General features: G+C 49.1%; 2 protein-coding genes across 6 annotated transcripts; both read right to left on the minus strand.

Moving 5' to 3' along the window:
• Positions 1-239: 239 nt before the first annotated feature.
• LOC129597437 (protein cbp-1-like) lies at positions 240-15,322 on the minus strand. Of its 2 annotated transcripts, XM_055494973.1 has the most exons (18): positions 14,411-15,322; positions 12,490-13,190; positions 11,984-12,428; positions 11,756-11,878; positions 11,518-11,685; positions 10,187-10,535; positions 10,042-10,062; positions 8,991-9,909; positions 8,754-8,924; positions 8,055-8,350; positions 7,473-7,550; positions 7,342-7,409; positions 6,758-7,169; positions 5,196-5,712; positions 4,394-4,675; positions 3,278-3,898; positions 2,075-2,693; positions 240-1,562 (listed from the first exon to the last, which is right to left on the minus strand). In XM_055494973.1, exons 1-18 carry the CDS (start codon positions 14,478-14,480, stop codon positions 817-819), a joined length of 6,606 nt encoding a protein of 2,201 aa, XP_055350948.1. In that variant the 5' UTR covers positions 14,481-15,322; the 3' UTR covers positions 240-816. The 2 variants fall into 2 exon arrangements, with proteins under 2 accessions (XP_055350948.1, XP_055350949.1); XM_055494974.1 differs by lacking the exon at positions 10,042-10,062.
• A 1,127-nt stretch (positions 15,323-16,449) lies between these two features.
• On the minus strand, positions 16,450-20,560 carry LOC129597438 (histone lysine acetyltransferase CREBBP-like). Of its 4 annotated transcripts, none has more exons than XM_055494979.1 (4): positions 19,701-20,560; positions 17,858-19,066; positions 17,098-17,514; positions 16,450-17,033 (listed from the first exon to the last, which is right to left on the minus strand). In XM_055494979.1, the coding sequence occupies exons 2-3, from the start codon at positions 19,003-19,005 to the stop codon at positions 17,100-17,102; spliced, it is 1,563 nt and encodes a 520-aa protein (XP_055350954.1). In that variant the 5' UTR covers positions 19,006-19,066; positions 19,701-20,560; the 3' UTR covers positions 16,450-17,033; positions 17,098-17,099. The 4 variants fall into 4 exon arrangements, with proteins under 4 accessions (XP_055350954.1, XP_055350950.1, XP_055350951.1 ...); XM_055494975.1 differs by having other exon boundaries at positions 19,690-20,560; XM_055494976.1 differs by having other exon boundaries at positions 17,858-19,260; positions 19,690-20,560.
• Between the last annotated feature and the right edge of the window lie 499 nt (positions 20,561-21,059).

Here is a 21,059-nt window from a genome sequence, read left to right on the forward strand (position 1 = left end):
CATGGACGAACATTTCACGGAGGTGTTCGGAAATTTTTTCTTTAGTTTGTTGAACGCCTCGTTGGAAAATTAGTGGATTTTTTTATGGAATAATTTAATTTATTAGGTATTTTATTGATTTATGTTTTATAACAGCGGATTTTATATTTTAGTGGACCGATTTGATTGTTGATTTCGTGTAAATTCTATTAAAACCTACGAATTTCCATTACCGAGAGCGAGCACACGCGAGAATAACGAAATTTTCGGTGAACTTTATAATGTACAATAATAGACCATTCAAATCAAAATCAATAATAAAACCGTAAAAAAAAAACAACCAGAGCAGCAAAACCAAAAACTCTTCCGTCCCCCCAACACATCGAGCACAGCGTGAATCTCCCGCCAAATCGTTAAACGTGTCGCATTAATTTTCATCAACAGACGCGTGCAGGCTAAAAGCAAATCTCCAAGCGCAGCATTCGGTAAACAGGGAAATTCCAAATTAACGCATTTTTTTAAATAATATAACTACGTACAATTTTACGAGCGAAAGAGCCAAAATAGAGACACAGTCCAGAGAGAGACACGCAGAAAGAGAGAGACAAACAGAAACCGTATAATACAAACTTTGCCGCTCCCCCCCCACACACCACGCTCGCCTCACCACCTGCCGCCCCCTCCACGAATAAATGCTCCAGTACAAAAAGAAACCACGCCGCCCCCGGCGGGCGGCGGCCCCCTGTCGCGCCAAAACCCCAACAAAAATAAACAAAAAAAAGAGAGAAAACGGCATCCAATAAAATCAACATCTCCTCGTCGCGCTGCGCCCCATCATCAGAGCCCCTCGACGAATTTATTCAGCTGATCCTGCGGGGAGATATTCGTGGGGTGGTGGTGGTAGCCGCCCGGCATCCCGCCCAGATGATGCCCGGGGTGTCCGGCGTGGGAAAACTCCAAATGTTGATTCCCGGGGCCCCCGCCCCCGGGGGGCATCCCGCCGCCCTGATTCCCGTGGAACCCGCCACCGCTGCCCCCGCCTTGTCCGTTCATCTGCTGGTACAGGAGGTCGCCGCCGGCCATCTCGTAGCCGCTCGGGTGGAGGTTGACGGCCAGGGGGCGGGGCGAGGGGGAGGCCGATAAGGGGCGGGGCGTGGATTGGGGCCGGCCGCCGGCCGTCTGCGGCGACGGGGCCTGGGGAGATCGCACGGGGGCGTTGGCCGCGGCGGCGGCGGCGGCCGCGGGAGATCGGATACTGACGCCGGCCATCGGTCCGCCGGGGGGCCCGCCCCGCTGTCCACCCCCTCCGCCGCCCCCGTACTCACCGGGGCCGGGGGGATGGGAGAGCGGGGCTTGCTGCTGCAGCTGTTGTTGTTGTTGGAGGCCGCTGGGGAGGGCGTTGGCGTAGGAGGTGGCCGGCGGGCCCATGGACTGCATGCCGAAGGGCGGCTGCCCGCCCCCGCCGCCCGGGGGGCCGCCAGGGGCCGCGCCCGACGGGCCGAAGCGCTGCCGCATCATCGGGCCGCCCTGCGGCGCCACCATGCCGCCCACCGCGGAGGGATTGAAGTTCATGCCAGAATTCACTGCAACAAATAATCAACGCATGTATTACAAAATGACGGACGTCCACTGTAAAAAACCACGCAAAAATCACACTGATTTAATGTTCTTTTTCAAAATAATACAGTAAATGCAATTGAAAACTTTGAAAAAATTTAAATTTTGAAAACCAAACAATTTCTAAAAAATGGCAAACAAACGGAAAGAAATGTAAAGAATTCAATATTAAAATTAAATCAGTTCACTGAAAGGCAACTAAGTTAGTCACAGCAGAGAACGAGCGGCAGATGACCTTTACTTTTTAAATGCAATTTCATAAACTGCCGACCTTTTTTTCTGATTATCAAACAAAAACCACCGAAACCACCGAAATAGATTATCAAACCACCGAAACAGATAAATAGACAAATTTTAAATGAATTATTAGTATTACTAATGTACCAGTAATGATTAATCGTGATACAGTGATTATCAGAAATAAATCAACAATTTCATCACACGAGAGTAATTCCAGAATTAACTGCGAAATACTTACCGTTCTGGTTGGGATGATAGGTTTGTGCCATGCGGGGCTGCGGCGGCTGCTGTTGCTGCTGCATCTGCCCGGGGAACTGTCCCTGGCCCGGCTGTCCCTGTCCATACATCTGCATCCGCTGCTGCATCCCGGGCGGTTGCTGTTGTTGTTGCTGCATATTGGGCATACTCTGGCTCTGCTGCGGCATCACCGGCCGGTAGCCGCCCTGCGCTTGCTGTTGCTGCTGCTGCATCTGCTGCTGCAGCAGCCCGGCCATGTTGGGCCGCACCTCGCCGCCGCGGTTCTCCGTGCGGGCCATCTTGAGGAAGCCGGTGATGAGCTCGGGGTTGCCCTGCATGAGACTGCGCACCCGCTGCTGCTGCTCCTGACTGGGCGGGCACTGCAGCGCCTCCACCAGCTGCTGGTACGCCGTCGTCGACTGCGCCCCGCCGCCGGCCATGCGCGGCCCCGGGGGCACGCCGCCGGGGGGCACGGCGCCCCCGGGGGCCTGTGGGGGCAGTTGGACGTTGGGCGGCGGACCGGGCATGCGCTGCTGGGTCCAGTTGGGGCTCATCTGCGGCAGACGCGTCGGTTTGCCGCCCATGGTGGGCTTCCCGCCCAACGCTTTTCCTTGCGACACCTAATAAGAGTTACACTTTATTTCATCTGCCTTCAGCGTGGTGGTACAGTGTCTGAATGTCCTGGGTTCCATTCCCAGATGGATGACTTCCATCTCAAGAAATCAGATCAAAAAGTAAAAAAATTCCAAATTTACCTAAAATATTTTCTAAAGAGATCTGCGTTTACGAAAACAGAATTTCAAACGCTTCTCATTCCCAAATTCAAATGAAATTATTTCAAATCCAACCGGGCTTCCCGTATCTGATACGGTTTGACATGAAGCATTCAATTTTCTGTTATCATTTAAAATAATTTTAGGAGGAGGAACTGATAAGAGTTTAATTAAATCCATTTACTTAAAATACACTCACATAAGTTAAACTGAAAACAACGGTCTATCAGCTAAGTTTTAATAATTCATAATTAATTTCTTTGGTAATAACGAAAACATATTCGACAAATAAGCTTTAAAAAACGCACTTTTAAAATTTCAAATTTTATTTCATATCGCTTTCGTTTCACATAACCCCAAAAATTCCAAATAATTCCGAATACTAATAAAGGAAAATAATAATAAATGTTATTATGGTATTATATACTAACCTGGAATTGAGCGTGGGCTTGTACATTCTTCAGCGTCTCCTGCAGCGCATTACTCGCTCCCCCCATCGGCGGGCCCTGCCCACCCTTCCCCAGACTGACCGTCGGCTGCGGACTGGGCACACTGACGACATTGGCCACGCCCTGCGTCGCCCCGATGGTCCCCGGCATGATGCGCTGCATGATGGCCGCGCGGCGCCGATTAAACTGCTGCCGCTGAATATCCTGCTGCTGGCGCTGCAGTTTCCATTTGGCGCGGATCTGCGGGCAGAAGGGCACGAGACACTTGCTCTCGTTGCACTGCTTGGCGTGGTAGCAGCACAGCGCGATCAGCTGCTTGCAGATGGGGCATTGGCCGTTGGATTTGCGCTTGCAGGTCTTGGTGTGCGAGAGGACGCGCTTCATCTTCTGACAGCTGGACAGCCGGCAGTTGGCGTCGCGGCACTGGCTGGCGTGCATCAGGGATTGGATGCAGCGCTGGATGGAGAGCAGACGGGCTTCCTGCGGGTTGTTGGTCTGTTTGGCGTCTTTGGAGGAGGCGTCGTCGTCCAGCCCGAAGCCCAGACGGTCCATTTTGTGCGGGTGGCCGTCTTTCTCGTAACACTGCACGCACAGGTCGTAGTCCTACATCAGAAAACACCAGGCTAGCCAAAGGTCAAGAGAACTGGTCTTCTTTATAAAACACAGAAAAATGGAATAAAAAATCTACCCGTGTTCGATTATCGGGCCATAATTACAGAAACTAAAAGATACATTTTTTTAAAAAATTCTACAAAATTTCCGGTAAGCAAGTCCAACTACCAATCGATCCGTAGAACAAATTATCGAAGTATTCACCTGGATTTGTGGGTACGCGTTCGTGTGTACATATACTGAGCAATAAAAGTTACAAAGACTTCAACTGAAAATTTGAAATCAACGTACGCTACAACGCTGTATCGTACGTTCATAAGTACAGTAAGAAACCAGGAAATAAAATTCTACAATATATTTTTATTACAATCCATGGGTAATCAAAAAATTAGGGATTAAAATTAAAAAATAATTTACTGAAAATCCGTATCTGAAAAGCTGTAAATAACGACGACAGCAAAAAATACATTGAAATACAGGACGTACATCGCAGACGGAGCAGTGCCAGCGCGTCTCGACGTGGTTCTTGCAGGAGTTGCAGGTGTAGACGAAGCGGTCCTGGCCCTGGTTGTGCAGCTCGAAGAGCATGGCCATGGAAGAGAATTTGGCACGGCGCAGCGAGGAGAACTCGTAGTGTTTGTCGCGCGCGATGGTCAGGAAGGCGTCGCGGCCGTCCATCAGCTCACAGCTGATCAGCGGATCGGGATCCACCACCTGCGGCAGCTGGGCCAGCCGGTTCACCGGATGCAAACGAATCACAAAAAACACCTACAAACACCCGACCAAACACCGGCTAAGTCATATAATCTCCACGCCAAATAATAAGCAGCAAAACGTACGAAAAAATCTATCAGTTACCCTGCGATTAATCGCACAAATCATAACTGTAATCGCATCTTGTAAATTAATAGCAACGTAGTACAAGGGCAATATAGTTCACGATTTAACCAATGGCTGAATAAATGCCACATGGTAGTCATGATAGTACATACTCAGCAATAAAACTGCTACAAATGACCATAAACGTTTTCACTTTTTTTAAGACAATCCCAGCTAAATTCATCTTTAACAATTACCGAAATTCACGTACGGGAAACGCAAACATTACGTTACAAATATCGAAAATTTACAAATTAATCAGTTATTTACATTTACTTATTTCAGAAACCGAAAATCACTGGCGAGCAGTATTAATTTGGCAACTGATTAGGAACCCGATTAATTCTCGAAATGAGAAACAGATTAGGAATTTTCTGGTGGTTGAGTATTGGCCATAAAATACACTTACATCTTTGTGCTTATCCATGGTCTGGAAGATCTTCTGCGTCAGCGTACTGCTGTTGATCCCAATCCCCGCCAACACCTTCTTGGTGCTCTTGCGGGAATTCTGCTTACTACTGCGCTGCTTCTTATGGCTCTGGCTCTTCTTCGTCCGCTTCTTCCCTTTCCCCGGCTCACTACTGGTATCATCGCTGTCCTCACTGTCCTCCACACTCTGCCGCTCCTCCTTCTCCTTCAGCTCCAACTGCTCCACCTCCTTGATGCACTCCTCCAGCACGTTGGGCCAGAAGTCGCCCTCGAAGTACGGCAGCTCCGTGGCGCTGCCCACGGCGTCCTCCACCGAATGCCGGTAGATGTCCTTGTACTCCAGGATGATCTTGTCGTTCATGCCCTTGTCCAGCATCTTCTTGTACCATTCCTGCAGGCGTTTGGGCTTGGGGATCTTCTGCTCGGGCGGATGACAGTGGAACACGTAGTCGTCGCCTTCGCTGGGCGGGCACGCCCAGATGTGCGCCATCGAGTACCTGTCAACACATACTCTTCGTCAAAATCCACATCATTTTATCCGTTAGCGGTTGAAACGTGGGGTGTGTTCGGCCCAGATTTAAGCGAACTGTGGCATTTTATGGGTCGAAAAATTCCTCAACTGACTGGAGAAGCGCGTTCTACTGTTTTCTCCAGCAGCATTTTGGTTTGGCTGCTATTAAAGGAAATGCTACAGCGGTGTTAATTCGGTTACCTTTTAACTCAAGGGAGGACGATAGAGATTTTGGTTGGTTAATCAATGTTTAAAATTTAACTATAAAGCAGTGTTTCGGTGTTTCCGCGTCTGCGCTTTATGTCGGTTTGTCAAATAGATTTCAAGATGCCTCCTATTTCGCTGCTTTCTTCCAGTATACACCCATGCGACATATCTACCAATAACCGGTCAAATTACAATCCTTAGTACTGGCACAAATAACGTAGAGCACTGGCATTACCAACCAATTACATCACTCGGAAAAGTTGCTAAACGAGATTCCCATAGTAATAAAATCTTAAATATAGAGAACTGATTTCTTATTAATTTTTATTTGTTGTATTAAGCAAACGATTTTACATAAAATCAGGGAACGGCAGATACTTTCTTCAGTTCTACATTTATCACAGGAAACTCCCAGTAATTATAATTCAGTGATCAGTAGTTCCTCGATTCAAAATACCTTTGGGTAAAATGCAGTTTATTTTTAAAGAAATTATTTCTGTATTCCAAGCGGTTGCCAACGCTCCATTCGGTATTAAAATGATTTCAGTATGAAATGTGAATCATTCGAAACCTTTCCCTCACGTTTCAAGAATTCAAGCCGAAACCCCCAAAGCTGTGATTACGAAAGACGGAAACCGAATTTTCTAAAATTCTTCCCGGTATACATGTACAATCCATCAACAGCGCATTTAGCTGACGCACTCTTCACTATCAGTGTTACCGCGATTATCACACACGTTCCTTAATGATTAAAAAACATGTGTATTAAAATGCGTTTTCTCGTGCGTTCCACCCGTCTTCTCACTGTCTGCTCCGTGGCTTACCCGAGATTTTTGCAGTAGTTAATGTAGCTGAGGAGGATCTCATGGTACACCGCGGTGCGCACGTGTTTGGGCCGGAAGAAGTGCACCGAGTCCAGGTAGGCGATGTAGATGCGGCGGGCGTTGGGCGCGGGACAGTCGGAGCCGTACTCCTGCACGTGCATGCCGAAGAAGCACACATCCGTCCCGTCGATCTCCTCGAAGGCGAAGATGGCCTTGGTCTTGTAGGGGAAGCTCTCGGCGAACTCGTTGGTGTCGGCGAACTTGTGCTTCATGCCGGGTTTCACCTCCACCACCTTGTCGCTGCTGGACAGCACCCGGATGGTCACTTCGCCGGCGTCCGTGATGTTCTTGGTCTGCAGATAGCTGTTGATGTGCGCTTCGATGTACTGGCCCAGTTTGGTCTGCGGCAGCTCTGCACAAACGACAAAAATGCTGATAAGTCATGCTCATGTCATACCATCCCTGTGCACCTAATACACACGTCTGTTGCAGCTACAGAGAATATTGCAAATGCGCCGAATTTAAGACTAACTAACAGGAATCGCCGCTTTGATAAAATATAAATATAGCTTAAAAATGCTTACTTTTGGCGGAGAAGCGATTGTCGCGCCTCTTCTTTCCCAGGGCTTTGAGACATCCTTCACAAGTATAACTACAACACCGAGCATGGAATAAAAAAATTAAACACACTGATTATGTGATTCCTTCTGCTTACCCTTCCGGCCAAATGGGATCGAGATGCAGCGCACAGATCTGGTGATTTTTCCGTCCGCACGCTTTACAGACAATATATCTGCAATGGCCAAACATTTTTATAATTATTTTCCGTGAGTTTGTCTATTTTTTATCCTGCTGTTGATAACAAATTGGGACGGTTATTATTCATGAGATATCTGTCAATCAAATCTAACTGAAACACAAGTAAGGCGGTAAAAACTGAACGGTCGCACGCAAGCTGCTACGTGCGCATTACAATCGTAGAACATTGTAGTGGAATGGCTGAAGCACCCGGATCTGACAGCTCTTAAAATAATAAAAAATGAGAGAAATAACAACACGTTTTCATTAACCGCTCTGCAAGCGATAAATTACATACCACATTTTTTTTGATACATCACATCTTACTATATTTTGATACACTTTTTAACACATTCTTGAAAGTTTCTGTGTGATACCGGACGGATAATTCTAAATTATTCCACGGATTAATTGTCACTTCTGATTGATCGACTTATTAAACTATCGTTAAAAATCTTAATGAAATATCCAGCTGCTATAGTAAGAAAGAAAAACGTACGGTTCATAGTCGACGGTGTCGTTCTTCTTCTCGGCGAAGCACTCCTTGCGGATGACGGTGTTGGGCTGGGAGGGGTCGTCGCCCAGCGTCACCGTCTCGCCGGGCATGTCGGCGAAGCAGCGCTGGCAGTAGGTGTAGCGGTCCTGGTAGCTCATGTAGCAGGTGTCGCGCGGAATGGTGCACAGCTGCTTCCCGTAGCAGCACAGCACCTGCGGCTGGAAGACGTACCGATGGCCGCAGCAGTAGCCCAGCGTCTGCATCACCGGGTCAATCTCCACTTCGAACACTTCCGCCAACTGCAACACAACATTCGTCATTTCCTGCTCATTGATAATACACTTGATTTCCCTAATAAAAACATTTCACTTCCGATACAACAAAATGTAAGAAAATCCGTGATATAAACAGCAGCTATTAACGTTAACTGTATTACTGAGTGAAGCACATTAACACACGGCCAACGCTTATCGAGGAGGAGGCTGTCGTACTTCGTACTTCGCATCAAAATCACTAAACATCACCACAAAACGTAGAACATTGGCAGAACCGTCTGTCAGGGCTGCAAGGAGTTTAATGCCATATCTCAGAAAATGCAGTATAAGAAAATCGCTTATTTTTTACACTCGTTACTCTATTACTCGAAAAACTGACAGTAACTACTTACAGGATAAAATGAAAAATCTCTTCAGAAGCACGTACCTTGCTGCAGTGCTTGTACACTCTGGTGCCCTTGCGATTGTAGATCCACGCGTTATTAAACATGAGATACATATCGTCGATAAACTGCCACGGGTCTTCATAGTCACCCGCCTCCAGCTTCTTCTGCATCGTCGACAGATCCATGGGGTTCTTGATAATGTCAAAATAATCCTGTAAAAAATACACAAAAATTAATCACAATTGAATACACAAAAAAAATCAAAAATACCAACTGACCGGAATATTCAGTTCTTGCGGATTAACCGGCACCCGGAAGGCCATGCCCTCCTCCATATTGTACAGCCGTGTGACAATGGGCGACAGCGCCGTCAGGAGCTCCTCCTTGGGATGCACCTTCTTCCCGACCGGTCCGCGCGGTCCGGTGGGTTCGCGACTGGGGGACGCCGTCGACCCGATGGAGCTCAGGGACGCCGTGGACCCCTGACTGCTGCCCCCGCCGCCCTCGGCGTTCTCCTCCTGTTTCACCGTCTCATTCTCCGGGATGGACGAGTGCACACTGTTGGGCTGGACCGCCGGCGACCCGCCCTGCTGCTGCACCGCGGGAGCGGCATTCTCCCCGGCATCCTCTCCAGACAGCGGCTCCGTTTTGATGTGCTGCTCCGGAGGTTCCTGGGGCGGATACCCGCCGTCCTGGTACTCCGGTGGACCCATCTCGTGCTGCTCCATCATCCCGGGCTGGTACTCGTTCTCCAACTTCATCTCTTGGTAGGGCGGCTGCTGCATCCCGGGGAACTGGCCCATGGGCATGTTCTGGTAGCCGGGGCCCTGCATGCGCTGCCGCAGGAGCCCGGCGTCGCCCATCCCGCCCATCAGGGGACTCATCACCCCGCCGCCCATGCCGTCCGCCCCCGGGGGCCGCATCCGCAGCGGACCGCCGTTCCCGGGGAAGGGGACGCCGTTGTGGAGGGGCGGCTGGCCGGGGAGGACGCGGCGCAGTTCCTGGCGATTGCGGCGCTTCTCCTCTAGCTCCTTCTGGATTTTGTAGATCTTCTCGGCCAGCAGCTGGTAGTACTCTTCGCGGGTGTTGGCCTGCTCGTACATCTCGGCCTCCACTTTGCGCGCGTAGGAGATGAGGTTGGTCATGCGTTTGTCCTGCACGGCTGACTGGTCCTTGTACGGGAAGATGGCTTGTACACTGCAATAACAGCAAAGGCATTTAAAATTTTCTTTTAAAAATCGCTTTATTTGTGCGAGAAAAATCCAAGATAACTTAAAAACCGAGAAAAACATTGGTACTTTTTTTCTTCTTCGGATGCTGAGTACTTACATCGTGTCTAAATGCATATATCTACAACAAATACACACTTGGCAGACACAGGACGTAAGTGTTTAATTTACGATGAATTAGTGTCAGTGATTGCATTCTGCTGGAGAAATATGCTATCAGTAAGAACAGCGGCATGATTACGTACAGTTTGTGGATGAGATGGTTGCGCAGGGAGTCGGTGCTGGAGCGGCCGTCGGCGCCGACCACCTGCAGATGCCACTCCTTGACGGCCACCTGCTGCGGCCCGAACTGCGGATTGTTGGCCAGCGGGGAGTTGGCGGAGGGCGGCGACATGAGACTGATCAACGTGTTGGCCGGCGACACCACCGACGTCCCGGGCAGGGAGCCCTGCGGCGGCGGCGGACTCATCACGCCGCCGTCCTGGTTGGAGTTGGACAGGTTCGACAAGGGCGTCGCCACCTGGGCGCCGCCGCCGTACATCTGGTTCCCGGGCATGGAGAGGCCTTGCCCCACGCCTAAGCCGTCCGCGTCGCCTGTAGAAATCCGAACATGAAATAACACAGTCAAAAAGTTGTCCCTTTACGCAATTGATTCTAATTCTTCTGATTTGTTCGAAATTCGTACTATTGGAGCTTTTAAGCAAGCTTTGAACCGTGTCAGTTTTGCTTAAGGAATCTTTTCTGTCTATCTGCACTCGTGCTTTTCGATTTTACTATTTGGCCAGGTTTTAAAATCCCAGCTAGAATGTCACCCTAGCCGGAAATGGGCTACCTGCTCCACGATGAATAATAATAATAATAATAAATAATAATAAAAAAGGCACGGTATTTCGCATCAAATTATACGTATTCTTTATCGCTATTTCGGAATTCTTTCATCATATTCGTTGCCCCATGAAAGCTTCCTAGCCCGTTAACATGTTCCTGCGCCAACTATCAAGAAATTCGTACCGTTTGCTCAACTATGTTGCGAGAAGCGGAATCAGCTTACTTCGTAATCGTTCACTTAACACCCGCAACAATGCACGTTCGATTCACGAAGTATTGTACATCGAAATTTTCTAAGCGTCGTGGAGACAGATCGATCGTCAGTCTGCCGGCAAACGGCTTACTGACAACTTTCTTGTTAATGGTTCCTTGTTCATCATCCTTAATTTTCTCATTCGAGATAGAGAAGAGAAAGTCACTTTTTTCGTGTAGTGAAAATCAAAAGGGAAACTTTCAGGAGGATATTCACATTTACGCTGATCGAACGTGCGTTAGAAACTGCATCACCCGCCGGAAGTCTGTGCATTTCCTTCATGTGAAATTGTCAGTTTCGAGATTTTCGTGAAACATTAATCATGATAGAGAGAAAAGTGATTTCCACGAGGATACAAGTTACTCCGAAGGAGATCGCATGTGCGCGTTAGGTGCTATATGTCTTGAAGCGACTCTATCCGCCCATCACGCTAGTGTTAATACAACTGTCGCGTTTATTCAGAAAGAAATTATTACCGAATACACTAACACGTACCCATCATTCTGGCTTGTTGTGCGCCGGTCTGCGGCACCACCTGCGGATTGACCATCATGTTGCGGGCGCCGGGACCGCCGGGAAGCGGTTTCCCGCCTCCGGCCGCGCCCATCTGCAGGGCATTGGACACCGGGGCGGCCACGTTGCCTTGATTCGGCACTTGAAAATCTACGAGATAAAACAACCGCATCGTCAAATACCATTCACACCGTCGTCCTTATTTCGCTTATGAATATACCGAAGCTGCCAGCAGGTTTGTTGCGATCAGAGGCCTGTTTCAGAGGCAGACACACCGGGCAGTCGCCGCGGGTGCAGGTCTTCCAGTGCTGGATAATCTGTCTGGATGAGGCACAATGCGGAACTAAAAAAGAACACGTTAATATCAAAAATAACAAAAAATACTTATTAATAAAGTTTTATAATTTTTCCTGTTTAATTTTAAAAAAATTGTATACGGAATACTCACTAGGACACTGTTTGCCGGCGACACACTGCGTCATGTGCGTGAGGACGTTCTTCATGGTGCGACAGTGCGGCAGCTTGCACTCCTGCTTGGGTTGTTGCGCGGGTTCCCCGCCCGTCTGCATCTCCCGCCGCTGGCACTTGTGCGCGTGCAGCAGCAGCACCAACTGCTGCTGGATGATCTTGCGCTTCTCGGGATGATCGACACTGGGCGGACTCAGCTGGTTAGCCACCGCCACGTTGGGACCTCCTCCGGGACCTTGAGGGGTACCCACCCCGGGTCCCTGCGGCGGCGGTGGCTGCAAGTTCACCGCGTTCTGCACATTGACGTTCATGGGCGACATGGGGTTCATGTTTATCTGGGAGACGGGTGGCTGGAAGTTCTGTATCATGGGACGACCGTTGGGCGGCATCTGACCGCCGCCCATCATCCCCGGACCCGGGTTCATCTGCAAAATTAGGAAAAACAGTGAATTTTTGTTGCAAAAATGCCAATTAAACACCTCCTACCTTGACCATGCCGGGTCGCGGGCCCATCGTGGCGGGCCGGAGTCCCTGCGGCGGCATGCCCGGACGCTGCGGCATCCCCGGCCGCATCTGGTTGACGGACTGCGGGCCGTTCTGCTGCACCGGATACGGCATATTCGGCTGCGGCATGGGACCGTTCATGTACTGCGGTTGAGCCTGCTGCGGCGGCGGGCCTCCAGGACCGCCCGGGAATCCCTGGAAGCCGTTGGTGGTCAGGCCCAGATTGCCGCCGTGCATCCCGCCCCCGGGGGTGTTGGTGCGCTGGGTGGGAAGGTGCGGGGACTGGCGCATTGGTTGTTGTTGCTGCGGCGGCGGCGCTTGTTGGTGGTTGATGGGGCTCTGGCGCGCCGCGGGATCATTGGGCGCCATCCCGGTGGGCATGGGCTGGGAATGCGGGGTCTTGGCCAGGAGCTGGCTGAGCTGCTGGTGCGGGTGCTGGCGCTGCGGTGAGGGGGCCGGCTGCAGCGGGCCATCGCTGGACTGGTTGCTGGGGGGGTGGGGGTCGTAGGGGGGCGCGTCCAGGAGGCCGTTGAGCGTCAGCGTCTCGGGGGGTTTGGGGGGTAGGCCCTCCGCCGGCTGGGAGGTGGGCCGGGCGTTGGAGGAGCCGGAGCTGTTCAGCTCCTGGTGGAGGAGACCCTCCAGAGCCATCAGGCTCTGGAACTGGTTGTTGTACACGTCGGATTCTGCAATGCCAGACACACTCTGTCAACGAAACAGCTCCACAACCACGAATCACTTCATTATTCACAAGTTGTTTTTAAGTTTTATCATCCAATGCCTTTCACGAGCAAATCATTTACCACTGAACCATCGTGTAAACTGGTCCTGCATAGCAAAAACAGAAGAATACTGATAGTCCCATCAAGATTATTGGCAAAATAAATGATAACGAACTGCTGTCTACTGCAACCAGAAACCTCACAAGCTAAACATGCAAGCTACGATCTCCTACATCAGCAAAATTTTTATCCCCATCATTGTACCATTCCCAATATTTATGAACGCTTTCCCAACAAACAAACGCTAAGAAAGTTACATAAACAACTGTACGGAGACCTAAAAGGATCAAAAAATTGCTAATATGTTCAGAAAACTTCATAAGTTCTTCAAATAACACGAAAACATCTGAGTAACTCAAATATCTCGCATCTTTTGCTCACAAATGTATCAACGGCAAATTAATCAAATTTTCAAGCATGATTACCTGGATTTAAAAGATGCAAGAGCATAGAATATGAAGAATTCAGAGAGTCCTTGCGTTTAATAGTATCAAAGCACAGCCAACTTCTCTCACTTCCTCTTCGAACAACCAAATGAGCCAACGATCTCTTGCGCGCTCAACTGACAACACTGGCATCCACTTTCACAGATTTTGCAATGCTGCATACGAAATATTAAGAAAAAATAATCACACATACAAAACTTAGAAAAACAAATTTGCGTAAGCAGATATAGCAATATAAACACTGCCAATAATTCAAAATGCAACATTCACTTTCAGGCACAATCTCTGCTGTCTGATAACTGTTGGTAATCGTGAGCATTTCCTGCGCAGTTTTTTTCTCAGAGATCGCAGCAACATCTGGATAAAATTATTTCAATTTTTCATTTAATTTATGTCTGCATTTGAGGGAAATTCTGACTAATAAACGTATTATTTAATTACACGTTTCAAAATTTTACACTATATTTACAATTTTACAGTGAATGAATGTGTGAACACCCGACGACCTCCTTTTTTTCAATCTTTTCTTTTCCCTGCCTCGTGCGAACTCCGACAAAATCGCTAATTTTACGCAGATTTTTTAACGGTTTTTTCCTGATAATTTTTAACGTAATACAACACCAAAAAATAGCGAAAAAAGCGAGAAAACACTGCAAAAAAAACGCCGTGTAAGCAAACCTGAAGAATCCTGTGCATTGATACGCGCTTTTTTGGCCACGGGACCATCACCGACATTATGATCGTTCATTTCCACGCCGATAGACACTCTGTCCGGGGAAAATAAATAATCTCAACGGAAAACAACATCAAGATCAACGCGGAGCAATGGCCAACATGGGACGACACGGAAATCCACGCCGATCACAACGGACACACGGATCCGACCAACGGCCGTACACCACTGACAATTCTTCACGGATCAACGAAAATCTCCCGTTTCCACGGGATTGCGGAGCGGCGGAGGGGAGTGCGGAGGAGGAAGACGCCGTCTCCACAGACGGATAACAGGGCTCCACACGCAGCTGACAAAACTGACGATTTCTTTGCGCGTTCCCCACGGAAACACGAAAAAACATCAAATTCACTTGGAATAAATATCCAGGCAGGGGATGATCAAGGGGAGATACGGGGAAGAGCGTCCACCGCGGGACTCTGGCCGTCGAAACATGGGCATGCAATAACGATTACAGATACGAACGATACACACTACACAGTCAGAACGTGTGTTGCTGCCACTGCAGCAGCACCCACGAACTCGGACGGATACTGTCCGTCACATTCTGCTCGGCGCTGGCGGCCAACCACTGCCCGAGGAAGAGCAAACATTCAGGATGAAAATTCGCCCCGTAACGAGGATACGCTGGGGTGTCGTGATGAGGAGAATCTGGATGAGGAGAAAATGGCTCGCGGATTCTTCTCACAGCAATCAAAGCGTTTGTTCAACTTTAAAACAATTCTCGCCACAAGCTGGCAGTGAGCGGTTGCCAGCGGTGCATTGACTGCGGACGTGTACGGGGCGGCACGTGTCTGCGCCGGGTTTATTCACAACGGTGATTAAGGTGTAGAGTTAAATCGTGCACTGACGATAGATCTCCGTCAAAAATTCTCATGCACTCTAAATCGCACGGGGAGTGTGCGGGTGTGCGCCGGGTTACTTTTCTCAATGAATGAACGGCGCGGTGGGCGCTGTCGCGGCCGCTCATTGGTGGGCGGGATTCAGCGTGAAAGGCGATTAGTCCTCGGTGGCACGCCGACCAATGGGCATTCTTACAGAGTTTTGACGGTGTTGTACGAGTGGCACGTGTTGGCGTGCGAACACGGAAGGCAACAACTGTATCGTGTATCGATAGCCCGTTACGTACAGATCGTGAAAACGTAAAAATTCGACAATGAGCGTACACGTGCAGAGTGGTATAACAGCGCCATCTTAACTTTTTCTGTTTGCATTTAAAAGAAATCATCCACTCATTGCGGACGGCGCAATGAATAATGCCGCCAGTGTTGTGTGCCGGACAGTTGCCGCAATATGTGTGTGGCCATGATACTTGATTGCCGAACGCCGGTTAAATGTACTGTTGCAGTGGGCAACATGAATACGTTGATATTATTAAAATTTAATATGGACATTCTTATTGCCTTCGTATCTGCTTAAATGATACTAGGGACTAGGGAGTATACGTACATAGTGGTTATATACGCTGCAGCTGACCGTTACTGACGCGGATGTTCCTTGTTCGAGCACAGGAAACGCCGTCATATATAGTTTGGCAGTCACACCGCGTTTTCTTCCGTACAAATATATGGGAAATTCGAAATATAAGGAACAATTCTGCGACTTGACGGAATATGGTGTACAATACGGTAGCAGCGTAGTTAGTAGTACATACGTTTAGTATCTGTACTCGTACTTTACGGCTATTATTATGTGTACTTTCTAGATCTTTCTCTTTTATTTTAGTGATACGTTGTTTTTCTAACCGGATGCGCCGTGTCCGTGTGTGGCAGTACTGTACTTTGGCATCATCAGTTCTCGCATTCTGGCAGTTCGAACTGAGTTATTAATTAAATTATCGTCGGAGGTGCAGTTCTCGCTTCGCGTAGCTTCGTAGCCTTACTTTGTTAGCTATGCCACATTGAGATTATCAGCTCATACTCTGTCGTTGAGTAGGGCGGTAGGATTACTAGAGTAGGACATACAAATTATTACGGTAATTTATTTCTATCGTACTGATCTCTCCGTCAGACTAATGTGCATAATCCATATGCCTAAACAGTTTATATTTAGTTTTATACTACAGTTAGTAACCTTAAGGAAACAGCAAAAAACAGCAGCAAACTTCTTAAGGAAACAGCCAGCAAAACAATTTCAACCAAATCCAAATTAGTGCAATTAAGACCCGGTTAATAAGTCTTCACTGTATAAAACGTATTAAATAACCACAATATTCGCACATTTGTTGCGTCGGCTAAACTAAAAATTCATGATCTCCAGAAAATTGATAAAGGCAAAATGCTTGTTAGGAAATGACCGCTTCCGCTGTACCGGTGAGCACGACATAATTCCAAATTTCCATGCGCTAGTAGCGCTACGTCACTGCTATAGTTTTGTACGCTGTGCTGTAATTATTACCTTAGCAGCTAAAATGAGACCATTATTAAATACTTTGGCATCCTAGTTGAACCGATCCACTAGTCCTCGGTATGGGAAATGCGGGTTACGTTGGATAATAATGATGACAGCACGGACACCGGCAATTCCCAGTAAAGGATATAATGTCGGGACGTGGCACCAGTACGGGAACTATAACGACACATGACAACGCTGAAAACATAAGTAAACATCAGTAATAATAAGAAAACATTACGCTTATCGAGGCTGCACAGCGTCCTGCGCCGGCTGTCCTTCCCTCCCGTCGCCGGGGTCCTCCATCCGGGCCTTCTTCCCCCCGCTAAACATCAGTACAGGAATGTCCTGCAAAAAATCGCGGAGGCGGACCAGCAGCTCCATACTGGCCGGGGAATAAACGGAAGGCAGGACGCCGCCGCCCATTCCGCCCGCCCCCGCGAGACGCAGCCGGGCCTCCTCCCGCCGCTTCCGGCGTTTCTCCTCCAGCTCCTGCTGGATTTTGTAGATCTTTGCGGCCAGCAGCTGGTAGTATTCTTCGAGGGTGTTAGCCTCTTCGTACATTTCCGCCTCCAGTTTGCGGGTGTAGCCGATGAGGTTGGCCATGCGCCGGTCGGTCAAGGCCGACGGGTCTTTGTGCGGGAAGATGGCTTGTACACTAATAATCACAAAAAAATTGAGAAAAATCTATACAAATAAAAGAAAACAAAAAACGTTGGTACTTTTCTGTTCTTCGGATGCTGCGTATGTACTTAGTACTTGCATGATTACAAAGATATTATATGGGTACTTAACATATTTTGTTATGTAGTATAATTACATATTAACCACAAAAGACACAAATTTAAGGGTCACAGAGGCATATGAAAATGAAATAGCCGAATTCTATAAGTAAATACTAAATACAGTACAGTACTTGGTTTCTGCTCATGTGAACCCTAATGGCCAAGATTTTATCCACTTGTGGTTCTGCCTTTAATAACGTCGCACTTAATACGTACAGTTTTTCGATCATATGCCTCCGTAATGAATCAGCACGGGCCCGCCCGTCGGGGCCGAACACCTGCACATGCCACTCTTTGACGGCCACCGGCTGCGGCACGAACTGCGGATGATTGTCCAGCGGAGAGGTAGTCGATAGCGACGATATGAGGCTGCTGAGGATGTCGGCCGGCGACGCCACCGATGTCCCGGGGAGGGAGCCCTGAACGCCGCCATCCTTCGCCGGCAGGGTGCTGGTACTGGACGGAGCCTTTAACTCCAACGCCGTCACGGACTGACCGTCCATCCGCGGTCCCGAGGGCGCCGGCATACCTTCCAACGGCGGCGGAAGAGATTGGACGAGCAAACTGTTGCGCTGCTGTTCCGGCTGCGGAATGGGCACCCTGACGACATACGCCACGCCCTGCGTCGCGTCGATGGTCCCCGGCATGATACGCTGCATGATGGCCGCGCGGCGCCGATTAAACTGCTGCCGCTGGATCTCCTGCTGCTGGCGTTGCAGTTCCCACTTGGCGCGGATCACTTGGCAGAAGGGCACGAGACATTGAGGCTCGTGGCACTGCTTAGCGTGATAGCAGCACACCGCGATCAGCGGCCAGCAGAGCGAACATTGCAATTCGGGTTTATGTGGGCAGGTCTTGGTGTGGCAGAGGAGGATCTTCATCTTGTCACAGCCGGGCTGGCTGCAAACGGTCTCCCGGCAGTATCCAACGTGCAGCAACGCCTGCAGGCAGTGGTCAACGGTGGCCCAATCCACTGTCGGTGCATCCGGCGACGTCGTCGGCTGCGGGTTCTTCATGGTGCGCTTGTTCCCTTTGCCGGGCTCGGTGTCGTCGGCATCCTCCAAGTCAAGCTGCTGCATCCCCTCAATAAAGGCGTCCAGCGCGCTATTCCACAGGTCGCCACCGCAGGGCGGCAGTTCCGTCGCACCGCCCTGCATCCGGTCGTCCTGTTCGACCGGAAGCGATACGTTCGGCGCTGGTATACGGCCGTCTATGGAAGTGTCACCCGGGGGCGGCGGAGCGTCGTGCACACTAGCGGGAGAGCGGGCGGCGGTCAGGCCGGAATTCTCATCTGGAAGCGTGCTGGGAACACCCGGCTCCGCATTCTGGCTGGCGATCGGTGAATGTGGGAAGGAAAAACTCATATCCTGATGGGTGGAATACGCCTCACAACTCTCCAGCTAAGATGGAATGGGTACTGGGATCCTACCCAAGAATTAATACTAAGAATTAATATTAGAAATAAAGTAATATAAAAAATGAACAGTGTAAATAGTAATAGTTATAAGTAGTAATGTGATTTAACAAATTTAACATCAAGTTTAATGGCTCGGTGCCCAGTGGTACGTTCCGCGCAGCCCCCTATGGGGCACGGCGACCGAAGAGGATGCTTCGGAAAACTGAAACATTAAATGATTAGTTTCTGAGCTAAGCGACTGAGAAGCATGCCACCGTGAGATCGGAAAAATGGCGCTCTTAATGCGAATGCGATGTGTGCTTATAACACATAAATGACAAGCCAATCTCATTCATATTTTATGCTCAAAGAGTCAAAAGCGAAAAGTGTCATAACAGCTCACAAAAATATTATAGAGATGATGTACGAAGTACGAGATATGTTCGGACTATCACAGTCTCCAGTTCTACTCTCACCGTTAACAAACTGCAGAAATCCGAAAGCGAAACTTATAAAAGCAGCGAAAATCCAAGAACCCTAATGGTAAAACCCAAATGTCTTACTACATAGCTCTTACACTCTTAGTAACAACTACTGTACAGTAAGCCTGCATTAAATGGATGAAATAATACGATTCACGAATATCACTTACCGTTTACTCACGATCAGCCTTAACAACTAATTTACTTCAGTCATGTAACAGGCAAGCGCGAGGAGATCACGAGTGTGCTTTATTGACAAATAAAGGGAACAATGCTGCGTAATAGCAGGGAAAGCAAAACAAAGCACTGATGGCTAACAAGCAAGTGAATGCTAGAAGAGCTCTTGAGCGTTCGTCAAGGCGTGAAAGAAGCAACTGGCGGCAAGCACGTGCTGTGTGCCATCAGCTGTGTGATGATGCGCAGACTGGACTCAATCCAACGCGAGCGTACGCTGAGTCATACAGCGAGAGAGGGACGAGAGAGCAAGTATGCTCAGTGTGTGCGCCGCATATATCCGCTTCAGCGGGTATGAGTGCAGTGCAGCAGCACACGTACGTACAGCGAGAGAGGCGGTATGGCAAGCATGAGTGCAGTACGTCCATGGTGGGCCGTATGCACCAGGCGCAGTCATGTGCCTCTGACATGCCTCTGGGCGGGAATCCGAGCTCCTGCGAAGGATGCTCCGACTCGGTACCGCACCAGTACCGCACAACTCTCCAGTCGGACCCAATGTGGGGTCGCTGGTACGCGTCCTCTGGCAGTGGGAGTCCGGTGTCTGGTCGACCGTCCCTTCTTCACTTCCGAACCCATGAGTGGAAGCCACTCACGGCCGAAAAATCCGGAAGCCGCTCGGGCGTTTCGTTGGACCGGTGTTGCTTCTGTTGGCTGGCTTCTTGCTTCTGTTGGCAACGGAGAACAATGTGAAAGAAAAGTGTAATGAAAGTTGTATACAGCGCGAAAGAAAGTATGAAATAAAGTTTAATCACAATTCCAGTGAGCAAAAGGGGTTACAAAACAGATCTGTCAAAGAGATCGAACTAGAAAAATACAATTCCGTTTGTTAGGAAAAATGCTAATAATGAAAAAAATTGCAAAAATCTGTCCGGGGGTCCTATTCCGACTAGGATGACGTCCACGGGGCAGTTGAGTCTCCACGGGGTCTCCTGTCCACTTTCATCCGGTAAGTTGGGTCCGGGGCATCGGTTCCCGGGTTACCCGTCGTAACCGGTTAAATTCACCGAGGTCGGATAAGCACGGTTAAACACTTACTTCCGACTCGTATCCGTCCGTTCGGGATAGAGAGGCACTGTTGCGGTTGCAAATGCCGAGGCATCCTCTCTGAATGGGGAATAGAACCGAGGTCGGTTTGACCAAGGTCGGCCTACCGGTAAGTCGACCGGCGGCTAAGGGAATTCGGCTATGTTCCGAATTGCTAAAGTCCAGGTCGGAAAAAGCTGTAAGTGAGTCATGCGGCCTGTGTGGTCGTCATGTACAGCAGTTCCGTTCAAAAGTGGTCGGTTACAACCGTTCAATCTGCTAC

This window comes from Paramacrobiotus metropolitanus, unplaced genomic scaffold (genome assembly GCF_019649055.1).
Source record: "Paramacrobiotus metropolitanus isolate TYO unplaced genomic scaffold, Prichtersi_v1.0 Parri_scaffold0000104, whole genome shotgun sequence".
Taxonomy (NCBI): domain Eukaryota; kingdom Metazoa; phylum Tardigrada; class Eutardigrada; order Parachela; family Macrobiotidae; genus Paramacrobiotus; species Paramacrobiotus metropolitanus.

Bases quoted from the DNA above. Each gene is read 5' to 3' on its own strand.
- LOC129597438 (XM_055494979.1), bottom strand. From the start codon at position 19,005: ATGAGTTTTTCCTTCCCACATTCACCGATCGCCAGCCAGAATGCGGAG. The intron at 17,515-17,857 runs GTACGTATTAAG...TGTGATTATTAG, and splicing joins AGGCATATGATCGAAAAACT to TGTACAAGCCATCTTCCCGC.
- LOC129597437 (XM_055494973.1), bottom strand. From the start codon at position 14,480: ATGAACGATCATAATGTCGGTGATGGTCCCGTGGCCAAAAAAGCGCGT. The intron at 7,551-8,054 runs GTACGTTTTTCT...TGGCCATTGCAG, and splicing joins GACACCGTCGACTATGAACC to ATATATTGTCTGTAAAGCGT. The intron at 3,899-4,393 runs GTACGTCCTGTA...TTTCTGATGTAG, and splicing joins GGCACTGCTCCGTCTGCGAT to GACTACGACCTGTGCGTGCA.